The sequence below is a fragment of the Zootermopsis nevadensis genome, unplaced genomic scaffold, assembly GCF_977971745.1.
Source record: "Zootermopsis nevadensis isolate Lab colony 2312 unplaced genomic scaffold, Znev_1.0 Znev_ptg000024l, whole genome shotgun sequence".
NCBI classification, from domain to species: Eukaryota; Metazoa; Arthropoda; class Insecta; order Blattodea; family Termopsidae; genus Zootermopsis; species Zootermopsis nevadensis.
Window position 1 is genome coordinate 18,935,477 of NW_028259156.1, and position 20,150 is coordinate 18,955,626.

General features: G+C 39.7%; 3 protein-coding genes across 10 annotated transcripts in view; 1 reads left to right on the forward strand and 2 right to left on the reverse strand.

The window, feature by feature from the left end:
• Axn (protein axin) overlaps window positions 1-13,334 on the reverse strand; it is a 33,704-nt gene extending 20,370 nt beyond the window's left edge. For all 4 annotated transcript variants that reach the window (XR_015536803.1, XM_022076239.2, XM_022076237.2 and 1 more), the window contains exon 1: window positions 13,101-13,334. The gene's annotated coding sequence lies outside the window, so the exon portion shown is untranslated. The remainder of the gene's footprint in view (window positions 1-13,100) is intronic.
• Window positions 13,335-13,666: 332 nt separating this feature from the next.
• Window positions 13,667-17,347, forward strand: wmd (serine-threonine kinase receptor-associated protein wmd). The gene is made up of 7 exons (XM_022076235.2): window positions 13,667-13,869; window positions 14,261-14,400; window positions 14,545-14,695; window positions 14,783-14,907; window positions 15,289-15,401; window positions 15,478-15,614; window positions 15,898-17,347. The coding sequence occupies exons 1-7, from the start codon at window positions 13,755-13,757 to the stop codon at window positions 16,098-16,100; spliced, it is 984 nt and encodes a 327-aa protein (XP_021931927.1). The 5' UTR covers window positions 13,667-13,754; the 3' UTR covers window positions 16,101-17,347.
• Window positions 17,348-18,051: 704 nt separating this feature from the next.
• The window catches only part of LOC110835722 (uncharacterized), a 38,113-nt gene continuing 36,014 nt past the window's right edge, over window positions 18,052-20,150 (reverse strand). For all 5 annotated transcript variants that reach the window (XM_087355171.1, XM_087355172.1, XM_087355175.1 and 2 more), the window contains one exon: window positions 18,052-20,029. In XM_087355171.1, coding sequence (XP_087211297.1) covers window positions 19,685-20,029 — 345 coding nt within the window. In that variant the 3' untranslated portion in view covers window positions 18,052-19,684. The remainder of the gene's footprint in view (window positions 20,030-20,150) is intronic.

Consider the following 20,150-nt stretch of genomic DNA (forward strand, 5'->3'; position numbering starts at 1 on the left):
TGTGCAATTCAATTGTCTAAATCTACAGCTCACTAACATATGTGACATATGCAATGCGGACACCAACCAATGGAAAAATAATAACAAAATTAAATTCAGAGACTGCCGTAAATTCTGAAGAGGGTGTCACAGAACCCATAACAAATCCATACACTTTGAAACTACCGATAATTTTCAGACTGTCACCTTCTGTTGTGACAATATATAGTCTTGTAGATGGTTACTAATGTTTCAGATTTAAAATGCTGTCATTTTTCTGGGCCCTGTTCCTATCAGCCAAACAGAGCTCTGTCTCCTCTCCAACAACCCTGGCTTTGATTGGCTAATCCTATTGTTCTCCTTAACCTGGTCCTTCCACACTTCTTATACAACTCCTCCATATCCTAGCCATACTGAACTTTACCCTGAAAATGGAAGCAGCAGATATCTCCAAAATGTAAGTAACCAACTACATGGTGTCACAACCTTGTAGACTACACTCCGATACTGACATTTTTGTAGAGAAATGATTTAAATAAAGGCAGTCTGCTGACATAACAACGTGTTTGCATTTCATAAGTAGACATAATTTCCAAAGTCCATAGTAAACCAACATTATGCACTTTTTCAAGAACATGTCTCACCTGTACCCCATATCCAGTAATTTTCAGTACTGTCTTGTGCACAGGTACAGTCAGAACAAAAAGGCAAGATAAAAAACTACCATCCTTAATATTTCAGATTACCATTCACACTAACCACATCTGAATTAAAAAGGACCTGTGTCATTCTCGCTCATTCATACTTTATGCTCCTGATGCCCTAAAAAAATTAATTTGATGCCATGTGATCAGGCACAGAGTTTCAAGTTACAGATTCCATTTTCAATCCCCACAGCAGTCAGTGTAACCACACTTTGTTTTCTATTAATTTTGGCTGTGTTAAAAAACATGTATGGTTACGCTGGATCATTAGACACTATAAGGTATGATTGAGCTAGGTAGTGGGGATCAGAATATCCTTTAATAGCCCCTAGCAAATTGAAATGTGGCCACTCCCACAGCATCAAGGGGAAAAAAAAAACACCAACAACAACAGGGCAACACACAAGTAATGCACTACAGTGCAATTCATAAACACATCAACTTTATAAGTAAATTCGTAAGTGGTGAACAACAGGCACTGGGAATGTGTACTCAAAAACATGCCGAGAATATGAACACAATGTGCAAGAACCAAGTATTCCTTGCCTTTTAATTGTCATTATAGAACAAGTAAATAAAATGAATGAAAGAGTGGATACAGATGAAAGAGAAGTATTTATGTGAGTGCATAAAAAATGGAGAAGTTGTCATATGTTGACACAACACGGTGGAAACATCAACTGATATGAAACAACAGGGAACACTATAGTGCACTACAAAATGGTAAGAGATAAAGTCAAATTTTCCCCTGTGTCAAGTACTACATGGTGAAGTATAGCAAGAATGGATTAAAGCTCTGACATCCTTTACCACAGCATTAGATAAAGATTCTCATTCCAACTAACCTTGGATTTATCTGGCTCAGGATAGGATCTAATGGCAGCACTTGGCAACCCAGTAACAAACCTTTGCACAGGAAATTTCTCCATGGAGTTACTTACAAACCCAACATATTCACTTTCACAGTATAGGATTTGAGAGTCACAGAACAGTGAAGAAGTTGATGTTGGGTCTTCTGGGTCGTAATGTTATATGGACTTGTAGGTAGATACCAACATTTCTGTGGAACATATGGGCTCCATGGATAAATGAAATGATTTTTATGCTATATAATGATAAGACAAATGACTGATTATCATATTATTTAATAATGCTTCCCAAATGCAAATACCTCCAGTAAATGCCATCCTGCAGAATGCATGGAGCTTCACCTCAATTATCTCTACATCCTCATGAAATAGTACTTAAGACACAAATTTAACTTGAATTTTAGCATCAAGCAAATTCTTTTACACAAGAAGAGGTTTAATTTAGAAAACCTGTCACTACATTGTGAATTAACTCCATGGTCCTCAACCTGTGAGTAGTCATTTGACAGATAAATAAATTCCATTAGAGACAACAGAAATTGAACAAAAAGCATATTATTATCTGATCCTACACAACACCAGCTCAATCTAAGAAAAATCTTTATAACCACTAAGATTTGAGGTTTTCATGGCCATAAGGACAATGACATACATTTTCCGGATTGTAATGCCATGTAGTCTCAAAGAAGTTCGCCAAAATTCCAGAGGTGCATGCTGCCTACGTCACCAGCGCCATGAGTTTGAAATGGCCCCGATGACGTACCTCTGAAACGTCGGTAAACTACCAGACAGCTGCTGGCATTACAACCCACAAAAGAGCCATCTTCTGAATTAATGTCTTCGTTCCCCATGAAAACTATCTGCTGTCTGAATGTTGTAAGCCAAGCGGCTACAAGAAGGCTCTAGAATAACACTTTCGATGATGCTGTTTCAACTGCAAATTTTATATAACTTGGGACGAGCAGTGAAGGCAAACATAGATGGCGAGTAGGTGGTCGCGCTGTTTTGCCGAAGTTGCTACCCTAACTTACGGCTGAAGAGACGGTGAGAATTGCTGGCTGCTAAGCGCGATGAGATTCTAACGGGATTACTCCAGAATACAAGCACGGACTCTACATGCTCGTTGAAAACGGACGATTCTTAAGAGATCACAGAATTCAAAAAAGTACCGGTTATAGTGTCGTAGTCAACAGCGTGGCTGAAAGGAACAGAGGAAGACCCCGGCCACAAAAAGAGGCCTGACGCACACTGTCTCCAGCCACCAACAGCTACCTCCATAGTAAAGCTGATAATTACTCAGCTAACCAAGTATCGCCGTGGATTGTGGTCTCGTAGGTTGTTATGGCATGTGGAAACATATCACCTCCATCATCAGGGTAAGGTAAGGCAACAACCTACAAATTTCTGCCCCAAGAGATGCTGATCACCTACAAGACGATGCCACACTTTACAACTTCAGATCTCATATAAACAACCCACGACTTATGCAACCCTGAGGCACAACAACGTCGTCTCCAGATCTAGAACTTAATCCAGCTCACAGCTTCAATGTTTCTTTAGGAGCCAGCAAACTGACTTCTTGAGTTCCATTACGTAAACTTCGTTGCTGTTTTTTTTTCCCACATAAAAAGGAGCCCTCTGCCTCGCAAGTAGCAACCCCTCCAGTGTTCAGCCAAAAAATTGTCGGGCATTTCTCATACAGCTAACGATAAGACAGAATGGCATTTACTGGTGGGCCAGTTTCTTACTGGTCTACGACGTCAGGCAATCAACAGAACGCCTTCATATCTCCCTGAAAAAGAGGAGAACAAAAGAAACGTCTGTCAGGGTACGCAGACGGGTAACGTCCCTTCAGTCCTCCACCTTAAGGGCGGTATCGCACTAGGATGCCATGGCAGCGACACCAACAGCGATGCCATGGCGTCCAGCTGCCAGAAAGAAGACGCCAGACAAGCTGCCAGCTTTCGACGCCAGTCGAGCGAACAGATGGATCGACATTATGAGATCACGAAATGAAGGGCTATTAGCAAGGAGAAATGTCCACTTTTATCACTTTTGAGAAAATGAGATTTACCTTTATCAAAACTACATACCTGGAGTGAATTTCAATTCTGTAACAAAGAAATAAGTAAGAAAAATTCTCCATACACACACTTAGCACGTCCATACCATTATTAAATTTGAAATATTTCAGTTCTTGCAAATCACATGTAATATTACATGAACAAACTTTATTTAATAAAACATTATAACAGCAGGTTTCTTCTTAATTCACGTTATTTGTGATATATAGATTGCTAAACAAAAAAACTTAAAAATCAAGTTGGAAAGCGGCCCCACAAATAAAGCCATAGAAACACTTCTTAGCCAATTCTTTCTTTTCTACTGTAAATAAATCTCCTCCAAACATTTCCACAAGTTCTTCCCAGTTTCTTTTTTTCAAGTCCCGGTTTGCGTATTCAATAGCAGATGAATCCCATAGTCGGGACTGAATTTCAATTATCGATCTTTCGGTGTCGAAATTATCCATGTTTACAAAAACAGAAATACACAGAAGCACATTCACGCACGGACGTCAATGGACTGGCCAGACTGTCATGTGATGTTGATTTGGCCTTGGCAGCGATGCCAGTAGCATTTGAACTTGGCATCGTGGTTGGCAGCGATGCCAAGTTGGAAGCGCTGCCAGACGGATGCCAGGTGCGATATATGACTACTAAATTAATGCATTGAGTTTGGCCGAGATGCTGGCAGCTGCGCCATGGCCTCCCGTTGGCATCCTAGTGCGATATCGCCCTAATGTAATCGCATTAATAATGAATGGCGAAGGATTCATTGTGTAGTTGTTCTCAGTTAGTGGTCATTTCATATCGCCCAGGTCCAAACATCCTCAATTCATTCGTCTTCGCCTTGTGTTGAGTACAGTCGCATCACGGGCAAAAAGCGATCCGACATTTCGGCAAATATTACAGTTGCCATCTTCAGGGTAACTCCCATCGAGACAAACTTGCAGACACACGACGTTTCAATCTTTACATTTTCGCACAATTCCCAACAGTTAGGAGCCACTTTCCATGTCCAGGCGTTTTCGCGGCAGCTTTAGAGTGTGAGCGGCGTCACATGCTGAGAATTATCAAACGTTTCGGCGAACATTGCAGTTGCCATCCACAGGGTGAATGTATTGTGGTTAGGCCGTTTTTTACGCCTTATGTAGGGCAGGCAGTACGGGTTGAGGTGCATTCGATGGCACCCTCGAGTCCATCCAGTCACGTGACCCCTGTCTGTGTGCGACTAGACACTGAGCGTGGTGTGAATCCGAGGAAGGGCTGGAGGTCGGTTATAAATCCCCCTCCCCTTCGTGACCGCCGGAGCGTAATTACTAGTTTCGGTCCGTCTCCAGAAGGAAAAGAATAGGAAAATAAAACAAGACCCACAGATACTTTTGACGGCGAGATTATGTTAGTGGCCACGTCCACTGCAGAATACTTCCTGCCGAACAAGTGAACGCCGGGTTTCCCTAATGCAGTGATGTTGAGGGCTCAATAGCCCTCTAAAGCGAAGTGGTAACTATATATCCAACAGGCTTCAATAATCAAAAACTAACTCCTCATTTTGTATTAATTTCACTGTAAACAGCGTAAACCCATTGAACTTTGCGATGGTGAAGTGAAATGTTTTCTTTGAGGTACGAACTGGATTATTAAATGTTTCGCGGCGGTGAGGATCGTGATCCTCATAGTCGTGGCGGCCTGAGACGACGGCGGCGGTAACCACACAGAAGACCACTTCACAAATTTATTTTATATTGACTGTAGTTAGGTACGAGGATGGTCCAAGACCATTCCAATACACAAGCACTGCGGGTCCCAGTCTGCCCTGCCCCACGCAACGCAAGATCAAGCTATGCCGACTTCCACATGGCTACTCGACGACCACACCATCACGAACTGCATGCAATACGGTCCTACTTGAGAAGCAGCCTCTCTGATCGATTCATTTTCGTTTTTCGCAGGTACCGCGTCTCCATCTACCGGCACTTACAGGGAGGGATATCAATTTATGACCACATCCACTTCCAGCTGTCTGAAGATGAGGATGGTAGATTACTCCAGAACACTGTCGATCTACAAGGCTACGCGGTGGCATGATCCAAAAAATCACGGCGATGAAGAAGTCGATTCTGTTCTTCTGGGTTGTGACGCCTTGTGGACTTCTACAGGCACGTACTGCCAACGTTTCGGAGAAACAGTCTCCATTTTCAGGTCGTTGCTCACACTATAATAAACACTGCATTAGAGTGCCGAAAGAGTCATGAACTGGAAAGGAACAGACCGTTGCTTCTGAAGAGTTTACTGCCTCCATCATCAGGGCGACGAGTGATGATGGAGACTGTAAGCTTATCCGAAACGTCGGTGAATTGTCTACCAGGCTACACGTCGTAACTTCCTCTTGGATGAGCGTCACCTACAAATACCGTTATAAAGTAAACATGCCGACAGAAGATTTCAGAACCTTACTTAAGTACGTTAGTTGTACTGAAGCCTCTGAACTTCCCGCTGTTACAGAGTACAAGGGCTACAGGCGAAATTGTTCGAGCCGTTTTGTTTGTGTTCGTGTACCTGAAATTGCATTTCAGAAAGTATTTTAAGGACTGTTATAAAATTCAACTGCCTGCAAAACACGACGATTCTTTAAACATTTATGACAATCGGAGACCGTGACACGACTGCAATTCTCGATGCTACCTGTCGTTCGGACATATCTTAACTTTGCCACATTTTCAATTATACTTTGTCCTGACATATGACGATAAGACACGGACTTCCCCGCGGTTCTCTCTATATCAAGCACCTGAATCGAAGGTATCCGAGATTTCATTTCCTCATGAAACGAAACATTTCGAGGTGATTCTACATTAGCCTTCTGGCACCTTCCTCGGCGTTAAAGCAGCCAGAGCGCGAAGCTGGCCGCTCACACATTCAATTCATATTTTACACTCTGAGCTTAGTTCTCGTAAGCAGCTTCTTTCCCTTGAGGTTTGACGATCAACATTTTGAGTGCGTATTGCATCAAATTTCTCTTTTCATTTTATAAGGACGGACTGGTAATTCCAACGCGTCAAGAGTGGTAATTGTACCATACAACTGCCACTTATTACAAATCAGATTAAGGTTAAGAGTTGTGTTCTAACGATGACAGCCGACTGGGGGTGTCCGGTAAGAAATTGCGCTGAACAGGCTCAGGACTGGGTCCAAAGGTGGGCCTTTGTGAACGTAATTGCCTTCTGGTCCCATAAAAGATGGGGAATTTATGGCCGGCCAAGTTCCTACCACGTTTTCAAAAGAAGGCCCTAAATCACGGAGTAGCTGGCACCAGGTCTTACAAAGGCGCATTCAATTTGCAATTTAACAAATTCACCGGAGCAGAATGAGAGGTCAGTACAAAGTATCGTACCAGATGCGTTAACATTTAATGGCGAAATTTTTAAATTCTGTTTGATAAGGAATAAACAGCGAATGTTTCCCAACATATTATTAACCTACTGAGTTTCATGGCTTTGAAGCAGAGTGTTTTTCTCGAAACCGAATTTTTTAATACCAATATTATTTACATGAGCTTCGAGATTCAAAAGCCGAAGCGTAGGATCTCCTAGGAGTCCACATGACGTCACAACCCAGAAGAACAACGATGCCATCTTCACCGCCGTGATAACCTCAAATCTCACTTTTGATCAAATTACTAACACCACCAAAACAACATTTGAGGGGCGAACTTCGGTACTAAACACCGGTACGTAAGCAGCTCGGCCCCTTTTCCTGCCCCTGAATTATATAAGCACGCAACTTGCGTAATTACACGAACATAGCTCAGGGACCAGAACACCCCTGGGGTCAGACACACGCGCTCGCACGAACAGCAAGTTCCATATAAACTCAGCGGACGGAACTACTAACACTCGTGAAATACTGTCCCGCAATACGGAACGCACTGACGATGGGAGGTGCTGCAGCTGAGATTCGAACCTCCTACGTCCTCAGTTAGGCTTGTAGGTGCAGTGGTTTCTAAGTTTCCGATTGGCGGCTGCTTTTAAAACCTAATTATAAGCATATGGAAACTGTGGGACTCTTTCCCCGAGGGCAATCCTTCATCTCAATCTGGAGTCGAGGTCTATAAGCCTCCACGCCCTGTATACCTATTCAAGGCGGGCGTGCTTCGAAACGGATGGAACTTCTCATGGGACATCAAGAAGCTCATTTATTATTTAAGAATTCAGAACGTACCGCGAAGAAAACACAACACTACACCATTAAGAAGATGAACGGATTAACGCTGTTTACAGTAAAAATCACACGAAACACATAAATACAGAATCAAGAGTTACTGACTGTTGAAGCAGGTGGGATATACACTTACTCTTGTGATTTAAAGGGTTGATCACAATATTAAGAAAATCCCACCTCTCCGCTGTATACAGGTGTACGAACAGACATTTTAATTTGCTTAAATTGCTTATGGAATAAATTATGGGACAGCAAGGGCAGTCACTCGCTCCACAGAGCAGAGTCCATACTGAGGCGCTGATTGTCACACAGCTGTCCAAGAAGTTCCTCGTCACTTATGAATCCAGATGATCCATCAAAGTGTTCACAAAAGCCTGTCGCTGAGCCATATCCTGAGACTGGATGACTCGACTCCACTCCACAACCTTCCACCCTACTTCCACGAGATCAATTTTAATATTATCACCCTATCTAAGTCCAGGTCTCTTCCTTTCAGCATTTCCAACCAAGATTGTATACGAATTTCTCACTTGTGAGATTTCAGGTCCTCACGGCGACGAGCATGAAGATGGCTCACTCTTCACAATCAGCGACAGGGCAATGCGGAAAAGGGGCCTGCGTCAATATCAATGACCCAAGCGAAATTCGAACTCGTGACTCCTGTTACCGAAAGGCCTAATGTCGGCGAATAAATAACACACATTTAATTCGGATACAAAAAGATCAAAATAAGTTATATAAGTTTACTAATTACACCCCTTTCAGTTGCTTTACAGATACGCCCGAAGTTACTTTAAGAAATCATCCTCTGTTTCTGTAGACATGACTTCTATGTACAATGATTAAGTTTAGTTTAAATATTTCATCCATTCTCTTATAAACACATCTCGAACGAAAGTAAAATGAATGGAATGGCTGGACTACACCACATTTTTGACATCCCAGAATTCCACCCGTTACGGACGCACATTTGTTCCTTAAACTGGCCAGAAAACAAAAGTGCTGTAAATATGTGAGCTATGAGAGTTTTACGGCGGTGAAGACGGCGATGCGACGCCGACGCTTCGGAGGAGCAAGCTCCTCCGAAACACTGCGACGACCTAAGAGTTCACACCAATCAATACTAATTTAACAAATTTGAGTTGGTGTCCTGACAAACAGCATTTACATACTTGCTGGTAAGCTGAGTTCGTTTCTAAGAAAACCTCGGCTCTGAACGAAACGGAAAACATTTCATAACATTCCACGTTCGACAGATCGTTTAGAAATTACCGTTTTCAATGTCGGATCATTGCATTGCCCCTCCATCTGTTCACATCCAGTTCTCGTCAATTAGCAATTAGTCACTCGTGAAACAGAACGGGGCCATTGCTGCATTATGCTGCTTCCTTGCCTTGCAAACCACGAGGTAAGAACCGGTTGTGCGGCCGCCGTCAGACGTCAGCCGAGGCAGAGGGGAAGGGAGAGCATCAAAGGCGCCCGCGGTGCAAAACGTCTGTTTGTCTGCGGCTTGTTTTTGTGGGCACCCGAAGCCATGGCGAGATGTCTCGCTACCTGCTCCCAGCACCGTATTTTATTCAGACCCTCCACAAGACATAGAGGACGCTCAGCAATTCTCAGTTTCATCGGCGTTACCATTGCTTTTGGTCGCAAAACGTGAAAGGAGGCCTTGATGGGATGATAATATTAAAAGATATTTTAGAGAAATCGGGTGGGAATGAGTAGATCCAATGAGAGGCTACTGTGAGCACGGTACCGCAGTAAACTTTCGAGTTCCACAATGGTGGAGACTATTAGTTTCTCAAGAAGTTAGTTTAACTAACAGATGGCTGGAACAATCCTCTTCTGGGAAGGAATGCTGTTATATTCCCTTGCTGAATCACCTACTAATGGGTACTGGGGGGTCCTTTCCTCAGCGGTGAAGTGGCCGGAGCACCTCCACTTCCCCCAAACGCCTACAACTGAATATGAGGGACAACTCTGCCTCTACCATTGTACAAATGGATATGTTTACCAGGTGTAAAGCAGACTACTCCCATGAAGACATATATGTGAAAAAATATTTAACAAAATACAGCGACAATTTCAGATTCTGTGCCATGTGGTATCTGTAGTGCACTGTCAGCTCTGCAACAACAGATTTTATCTGCAATAAAAATCAATGTCGTGTGAAGAATCAAAGAGGACAAATCTGAAAAACATGTGTCTACTGTTCAATTCCACTCTCCTTAAAGTCTTCAGGAGGGCAGGAACTGTCCTTTTAAGAAACGTATGAGGTTAGAATCTGATTCACAGAAAGCAATGCAGGGAGACAGCTTACCCTGATCAGCTGCCCACCTTGTCTCACCACTCCCCCACGTCTCATTTCAGGATCTTAGTCTCCCTTTTATACCTGAGTGATCTATGTAGTTCTGTAAACTGTCACAATCAATTTGAACTGACAGGTTATGGACCTCTGCCCTTCAATGTTAGGTACAGCTCAAAATCTGTGATATGTTATGACATAACAATACAGCATTTGAATGTGCTCTTATGAAGAAAGAACAGCATATTTGTTTGTTCCGTTCAGATTGAAACGGTTTGTTATAGTACATATCCATGCCAAACTGCACCAACTATATGTAGGGACCAAACAAAAAATTAAATCACATAACATACAGGTAATTATTAGCTTTCTAGCATTTTGCAACAAATTAATTATAAAGGTGGCTGTCTTCTGGTTTTCTGCACTATGCAGCCCAGCAGAAGTTTTACCAACATTTCTGAGGTGCTTACCACCTCCATCATCAGGGCTCTGAAACACTAGTAAACTTCTACCATACTACATGGCACAGTAACCTAGAAGACAGCCATCTTCAAACTCAACTGTGAGAACCAGAAATCATACAAGTTCATTATGTTTTCATTCAACTATCTAAAGTATTTCAAAATATTATTTTCCAAACTAATTCTTCTACAAAAAGCTATGTTTGGTCAATGCCAGAATAGTACATTAATAGGCCACTACCGCTTCATTCTATACCCATTCCAATTGGTCATTCACATCATAAGATATAAACAATACTAAAAATTTGTAATGCAACTCATAATTGGTAAAGAGAAGGTGAAGTTGTTCCTGTGTCTATGCATTCTGCCAGTAAAGTATGCAGAAGTCAAGGTAATGTTCCTCTCATTCCAGATCTTGGCATTGGACAGACAACATCATCATGCTCCAGTCACATAAAACTTCCTAAGCAATCCCAGTTCACAGCAATACAAACCTCAGCTGCTTTCTGTCTGTCAATGTAGTGTGACAAATTTCTGTGGTACAAGTAATTTGATTTAATCATATCTGATACTGCAGCTTCTGACTGAACCTTTAACACAACACAAACTGCTTGCTGCTTATCTGAATTCCATGCCAAAATGATGGAATCAACAAATTCCTTCACCTGGGAAACATCAATAAAGCTAGTGCGTTACACATAAAAACTTTTATAACTGATTCTCTGTTTCAGTATTACTATGTACAAAGTGAAGAATCATGAGGCAGAAACACCCTTCTTAAAAATGACTCAGCAGGCATACATATTAAAATAACCAAATTATAATTTTACCTGTCTGTAACTTGAGCTCTCACATTAAAGGAAGAATAAATATTGAGATCGTGGTTTCAGGTTATCACAGTGGCGAGTAAGAAGATGGATGTCTTCTGGGTGTTTGCGCTTACTAAGTCTGGCAGAAGTTTACTGATGTTTCACAGTAGGAAGAACCCAGAAGACAGTCATATTCAGATTGAGGATATTGGAAGATTAGGTCCTGAGGACAATATTTTGACCTACAAGGGGGAAGCAACAAGAGGATGGAGAAATCTGCAAAATGAAAAACTTCTGGATTTGAATTGTTTCATCAAATATTATTACAGTGATCAAATGATGGACATGTATATATGAAAGTGACAGCCCTTCAACTGGTCCTTAAAGATGGAAAGAAATAAAAACTGCATACTCAGGGACTGGGACAGTATAGTGGGTGGACAGGCACCACAGAACCAATGTGGTGGGGCATTATCATGCAGAAGCACCAAGTCTTTGGGCATCCAATGTACACAAAATTTTATGCACAAGCCTAATAAGTGAGATATACTGTCTCTAGGGCTAGTTGGCAACAGAATGGGAAATTTATTCATATCAAAGAAATTCACAGTCTTTATATCTCAAATATTTGAAGTAGAACATACATAAAGGCATCAAGATGTAATTACCAGGTGCCTTGGCTGGCAACTAGACACCAAAGTCAAGTCCTGCAATTCACTATAGTACTTGTCCACAAATTTAAATCATTCTTGAAGTTTTCACTTGTCAGTTTCTGAACTCAAAAATTTATAAAAATCTTCACGCTCTCTGATAACAGATGCAACAATTGACATTGTATACAATGATTATAACAGTGATTGTAACAACATTAAGATTCTTTATCTGGGTGAAACGTTAAAAAGAGGGAAGGTTGGTGGTCACACTTCTGGTTTTTGTACCTTATATTCCTGCTCAGGAAATACATTATAACAGTACCTCTCAAATGTGTGAATGAGAACATTTGGTAGACCTAGACATAGATATGAGGGTAATATCACAATGGATTTAGAAAATTAGGATGTACACTGGATTAAATTGATTGAACAGGACAGGGTCCAATGACAGGGTTTAGTCAACACTGAAATGAATCACTGGATTTCATATCAACCAGAAAAGTTATCTAGTTTAATACTTGGAATCATTCTTTAGATATCAATGTCTTTTAAAACAGACAAATGAATGTTCAACTGCACAGGTCCTGACCATACTACATTCCAGTAATTATTGAAATATGATTGATTGATGAGATTTAATCATGTTTCTAGAATTGCTGTATTATGAAAATCTCAAAATGTATGGTTCTTCCAAATCCTGCTGAGACTCTATAAATCAGGGCTTTTTAAGCACTGTGTTGTAGAAGACTATATTTGTGAATGAATATATGACGGCTGAATATTACGACTGCAATCCATAACATTTTATGGTAATCAGTCTTTTGCTTGTCTCAGTAATTCAATCACATAACCAAACTCATGTCCACATCTTATACTATAACCACATATGATATTAGCACTAATTCAAAAGTTTTTTTGTTTGAGGTATTAAAAATAGTGGGAAACAGGAAGAAATTTATATATCCATTTAATAACATATTCATTTGAATATGTGTCTCTAAAACACAAATTCCTCAGATTATTTGGTAACTAAACTCACCTTACAAATACCTGTGCCGTTCAACAGGACTAAGGCGCAAGAAATAAAATCCTTCTTCGTATAAATCTAACTTTTGCACAGTAATCATACACTGTCACGGGAACAACTATTAACAACAAAATAAATTAATATAACATATTCTTTCACTACAAAACAATGTCAACATTAACAAAAAGAAACTATACTTGACGTCCTTCTCTTACTAGACATGTTGCAAGTCTCTCTGGTGGTAACTTCTTGAAACTCATTTCAAAGCTTGACCAATTACAATAATTCGGCTGGAAGTATCAAAACAATACTTGGGGATTCCGATCAAATCACAATAGAAAACAAAAAAAAATTATACGAAAATAAAATAATGATTAAGTAGTGAAAACGAATGAGAAGTATTGTACTAATGCGTAAATATATTGCCACTAAATTCACTTGTGCGATTAGCGTAGTAACATGTGCTGCTGCCATCTTCTACCTACTTTCAGAATTATTTCTATAATACTTTTAGAATGTTTATACAGTTGGTAACAGATGGTAGCGGTGTACACTATGAGTGTTCGAGTTCGTATCAATTGGTGGTACTCGATATTTGAAAATCGATACGCTCGATTCTTTGACGAACGAAACGAAATAAGAGGTATTTCTGTTCTTGCCGATAAAATGGCAAATTTGCGGCAAACTCCGTTGACTTGTAGTGGACATACAAGACCAGTAGTGCATTTAGCATTTAGTGATGTAACTGAATGTGGATATTTTCTCATTTCAGCTTGCAAAGGTGAATTGTTCTAAACTGCCTTTCGTGTTATACCTTCCGTCGTTTACCTTGGCCTCATTAACAGCTGAGGAACCCACAATCTTTCTTTGATTTAAACATTGTGCTTTTATATATGCAAAGCAGTATAGTGTACATGTAAGGATGCATCCTCTGAAATGACAGTACTTTTCAAAAGTAGTCTGTTTTTTCTAAGTTTATAAGAAGGAAAATTCGTAGTGATCACCTGATTCAAAATGTATGTCAACTGCGTAATTATATATTGTGTCGTTGAGATACTTCATGGATATTACTGATATTTGTGACTGTTACTCTCTTTCCTTGAATACACGTATTTATAAAAGCTTGTTAGGTGTTTGGTCTTCATAATAAACACATTATTTTTTGTTACCAGATGGAAAACCAATGTTACGACAAGGGGATACAGGAGATTGGATTGGCACCTTCGAAGGACATAAAGGAGCTGTTTGGGGAGTAGCTTTAAACCCTCAAGCTACTAAGGCAGCAACAGGAGCCGCAGATTTCAATGCAAAAGTATGAGAGTTTACAGATGCAAGAGATAGTAGCTGTACATGCTTGTATGATTAAGAATATTCGAAGAAACTTTATGTTAACACATTTCAGGATCTTTTTATCTTGTAAGGTTATTTATTGTGCTAAGAAGTTTCAAATTTGCAGGTCTGGGATGCTGTAACAGGGGAAGAAATCCACTCCTTTCAACACAACCATATTGTAAAGAGTGTTAACTTTTCATCTGATAGCACACTGTTTGCAACTGGTAGCAATGAGAAACTTGTCCGCATATTTGATCTCAATAAGCCTGAAGCAAGTGAGTAAATATAAATCTTAACTTATATTTTTGTGTCCTCAGCAATGTATGTTGTAGGTCAGTTTGACTTTGTATTGATTTTTGCAGCTCCAACAGTTTTTTCGGGTCATACATCAGGGATTCGACATGTGATATTCTTTCGTGGTGACACACATTTGGTAACTTGTGCAGATGATCGAACTTTAAGGGTATGGGATCGCACTTCTGGCCAGGTTTGTACTTGTTATTCTGAGATGGAGATGTGAGGTTGAATCTTGGTGAAGCATTGTGCTCTGAGACCTTTTTTTAAAAAAAAGTTTTTCCAGTTATATTTCTGTAAAAAAAAAAGGTTGCTGAAGTCATATATATTAGAATATGCCATATAGCTTGTATATATATTAGGTCCATAGATGCTGGAAATCCTGTATGTGTCCAATGTTTGTGTAACACTGATTAGGTTTTTCTTATAAACGTAGATGAAACTAAGAATAATGCTTAGATGTGTAACTTTAAGGCCAAATTCTTATCAAACTGAATGTTGATAACAAATGTTTCCAAAAAGTTCCAAACCTGGAAGGTTAAACAGAGGTCTCACTTTGTGATTTTGTATGCAGGAAGTGCAAAAGTTGGACTTCAGTGCCATTCCAAGCAGCCTGGAAGTGGCTCGTGATGGCTCAACACTCACAGTAACACATGGCAATGTAGTCAGCTTTTGGGATGCTCAAAGGTAAGAGTCTTATCAGCCCTAAGCACTGCAGAGATGTGAGTGTAATGCAGTATTTATAAACACACTTTGGTTTCAGCTTGAAGAAAATCAGAGAATTCACAGTGCCAACCCAAGTGAACTCAGCTTCTCTTCATCCAGATAAAACCATTTTTGTGTGTGGAGGTGAAGATTTGAAAATGTACAAGTTTGACTACACCACAGGAACAGAGATAGGTAAAGTGCCTGTTCAAGTTGACCTTCCAAATGTAAATGTGGTTCATGAAACAATGTGAGTAATGCAGTGCCATTGTACAAACTGTAACTGTTTGTATAGCCCCCATGGAGACAGATTATCATGTCACAGGGTGCTTTTTTTTGTCACCTGTTCAAATTTCCATCTTTGATGGGGAGAATATATCTTTTCCACGAACTGTGGTTGTTAGAAATTGTCTTATATTCTGGTAAATACTACTCATTATTTTTGATTCATGAGGCTGTGTACCTTGTTGTCTTACAGAATCGTTCAAGGGCCACTTTGGACCTGTGCACTGCGTTCGCTTCTCACCTGATGGTGAATTATATGCTTCAGGCTCTGAAGATGGAACTCTACGTCTGTGGCAGACGACTGTTGGTAAGACATATGGTCTGTGGAAGTGTATAGAGAGTAACCCTATATCGACAGAGTCAGTCCTCCCACCCAAGGAAGTGCCTGCAAGCTAAAGATGCACTCTGTTACCACAGTGGAAAATTTTTTTGAGGTGTTCTGAAAAAAAGAAGATTTATAAAGTGAAGCTTTCGTGGCAACTGAAGTTGATGAAAGACTCTTGGGCTACAAGCCACGTCAGGTGGCTGAATGATGAATAAACCATATTCTTTGCCAACGTTTTGAGAGCCATCTCTGGTCTCATCCTCAGGGCATCTGTGTAACAAAACATTGGCAAGCACGCTACAGAGGACCCGAAAGGGGTCAGACGTTCAAGCTGACCATAGATGATGAAAAAAGCCACCCGATGTGGCTTGTAGCCCGAGAGTCTTTCATCATTTATATGATTATTTATTATTTTATAAGTGGAGAAGTTAAGCCTTTATAGGTCTTACCTGTACAATATTAACTTGATGGAAAGTGTTCATGTTCTTTGACTTCTGTGTTACCGAAACAATGCTGAAGGCCTGTTTAACAGCATTAATAAAATTCTGATTCTTTACAAATAAAAATATGTATATAATCAGTTGAGAATTCTGTCAGAAATAAAGGCTGTGCTTGTCATAGATTTTATTAATCTTTATTGGTCAAATTTATTTCTGTTTTGTTACAATAGTATAGTCTAAATTACTTTTTTGTGTGCATGAATCAGTATAATATTAATTTTTGTTGGGTGGTTGCTTGTGAACAAACTTAAGTATTGAAGCTGTCTTAACATTATATCAAGAACAAAATGTTGAGTCAAGTTCACATTGATATTGGGCCAGTAAAGATTAATGTAGAGACAGGATGCAACAAGTATTGATGGTGGTACTTCATACCACAAAATCGCTGCAGTTGCTCATGACATTTTCGTTGAATTGGAATGGGAACTCAGAAACTTATTTAATGGGCTCATAACATTATATATTTGTTAAATTGGTATGATGGCTGTATCTAGAAAGTCTGTTCTATACAAAAAGAGTTTCTGTATTTTAAACTCTGACCAGATTATAATTAAACCTGTAAAATGTGAAGAAAGTTTTTATACACTGGATTGAATAAGCTCATACCACCTTCATTTATGCAGTCGAACCTTGAAGGTGCAAGTGTTATTTTTTATTTATCTGCAAAATGAGGAGTAATGTCTGTGATGGGGGTTTAAAATATTAGTGTAGTCATGGTGTAGCGTAGATTACTTGCAGAGGGTGGAATAAAATAAATATTTATAAAACTCTTGTGTTTTTCAATTTTATAAGAGATGAATACATTATGGTGTTTGTTACATGCTTGTTGTTTGTATTCATTTTGAATCCCCATCAAAATGCCCATGACATCTTGTATTCCTTTTTATAGTTTACTAGTACAGTAAAACAGGATAATTTACAACCTAAACACCTTAATGTTTTCTTATTTTTTTATCAGTCATGATATGTGGCAAATAGCTTCATGTGAAAGTAATTAACAGAATAAATTTTTCATAAACTGATTTAATTTTTTTTTTTGTGCTTATTGCCACATAAGAATTTTATGGTCTGCTTTGTATGATGCCGTGAAGTCATACCGGGATCTTGAAGGAAGGTAAGGTTTCACTCATTTTCAAACTGTACTAGATGGAAGTGAGTGATGTGCTTCCTGCTGTAACCATGGAAGGACCATTATCTACTCATAGACTGAGTGTGGGAGACCAGGTGGGCCTCGGAGCCAGTCTTAATGCAATAGCAAAGAGAAAAAAATATCTGGGAAGCAGACCCTACTATAGGCAATAATTTTCCTGATGGAGCTCTCCTCGCACAACTGGAAGAGAGTCTCTGAAAAACTATAGATTAGAAACTGTAAAACAATCGACAGTTCCAGCTCTTGGGTGGCTGTAGAACGTGATACCGGCTGCTTTTGACTGCTTACTAAAAAAACACTCCATCTCACACTTGACAACATGCTGTGCCATTAATAAATTACCAAACTACAGCTCTAAGTAAATACAAAACATTGAGTTTAAATATTTTATTTTATAAAACATTTTTCCCTAATGAGAATATTTTACAACACAATAAATATTTTGTTTTTGTATAACAGTCTGATAGTAAATGTTGATGTCTCTGAGCGCTGATACAGTATATAGAGCAAATTTACATACAGCATACAAAATGATACATCACACAAAGCATCTATATTAAAATCTTGCAACATGGATGATAATTCATTGCGATAAAAGTTACAGTTCCTAACTTAACACTAGGTTTCAGTATAATTTGTGTGGGTAACTTATAATATCACTGCACTAATCTCTGATGGATTCTCACACATTAAGGGTCACATGTTCAGAGCTGCATTATGAGGCAGGAGTTTACCCATATCTTCCTCTCAATATGAAATTGCACATGGAAATCCAACATTGCTACCATTATTTTTATTCCTAAGTTTCTATGCAAGTTTTGAAATGTAATTATTATATTCTAATTTACAAGCAGTATATGATGTTATAAGTATGATTTTAGGTTCTTATGGTGGTGAGATAAATATGGCTGTCTTCTGGGTTGTAACACCATGTAGTCTGGTTTCAGAGGACATTGCTGCTTCCAACATCATTGCCCTGATATGGAGGCAGGAAGGTCCTCTGAAATGTACTACCAGACTACATATCTCTATAACCCAGAAGACAACCATCTTCATGATGTTATAAAGTAGAAAGTACATAATTTTAATATTGCTTCTCACAGAATTTGGTTCTCAGTAGTGGGATTAGTATGGAAATACTGTAATGAAACAATTCTGAAGGGTAGACTACCATAACCTATTAATCTGATGGATCAGGTAGAATTCCAATGCTTCATAACACAGAACTGAATCATGCTTGTTAGTCCTGTGAAGGCCCTTCTCATATCTTTGTTCCCCATTCAGGAGACATCTATGGCACAGTGAAGTACTGGTAGCTGTATCTTACGGTAGGAAGCTACCACCAAACTACATTTTGCTGTTAATCCACATACGTAGATATATTGTCATTGAGTTTGCTCAGTGAAACTTTAAGGAACAAATGTGGATCCATTCTTTCATCTCATAACTCAGTACATATTCACCAAATATTTACAGAAGTGCTGCATCACTTTAACTGAAAAATATAAAGCAATAAAATTTCTTCTCAACATCCATTACCATTTGCACAAAATGCAGCATAAAAGGTCTGAATATACAAAGAAAGACACATCGGTGTCAGTTGTGTGAGCATGAAGCTGATATCCACTCCATTCTCATGAGGTTGATTGCCCAAGATGACTTCACTGAATAGACAATATGAATTTAATTCCAGATTTCTCTGTGTTGAATGCCTCTTCTGTGAATGTTTTGTGATATTGTGCCTGCTAGTTTGCGTTGTGACTGAGTCATGACTTCATTAAGAGGAGGGAAACTCAATGACATTTGTATGGAATGGGAAATATAACTGCAAAACAAATTGCATTAGCAACAACCTTACATTAACTCAATCGTAGTTGACTGATTCAGCAGTGTTACTATGCTGACACTTGTAGGTATGTTTTCAGTCCTGTGTTGGGGCTTTTCCCTTATAGGAATGGTAACAAGATGTAACTGTCCCTGATTTATAGTTACACATATGAGTTATTCAGCCAAGGAAGCGTGAGAGATCAGACACTTGTCTGAATCCTCCTCCAAATGCATTTGGTTGTTGTGTTCTCTGGGACCTGCGAGGTGGGAGTTGTAGCACTGGCAGTGGTGGCACTAGTGCAGTGTTTGGCGAATTGCGGGCCCGAGAGTCCAGTGGGATGGATGGAGGCAAAGTTGTGGTGAACACGATGTCTAGACTGTCTTGACCTGATGATATTGGTGAATCATCCTGTAGCAAGAACCCACACTGTGCTGTGCATACATCATCCCGTTGGATGGCGTCACGGCTTGCTTCACGCAGGAGCTGACCACAGTCTGTGATGCGCAGTGATGCACACTGTGCCTGCAATCAATCCATATACTCATCTCTAGCTGTGTGACTGAATGCAGTTTAATTGCACACCTGTCTTCAGGTTATTGTCATTCTATGAACTAGAACCTTCTTGATTACCTCCAGAGAATGA

Excerpts from the sequence above, each read along its gene's own strand:
- wmd (XM_022076235.2), top strand. The coding sequence starts at position 13,755 with ATGGCAAATTTGCGGCAAACTCCGTTGACTTGTAGTGGACATACAAGA. Across the intron at positions 13,870-14,260 it reads TCTCATTTCAGCTTGCAAAG|ATGGAAAACCAATGTTACGA; the intron begins GTGAATTGTTCT and ends TTTTGTTACCAG. Across the intron at positions 14,401-14,544 it reads CCGCAGATTTCAATGCAAAA|GTCTGGGATGCTGTAACAGG; the intron begins GTATGAGAGTTT and ends TCAAATTTGCAG.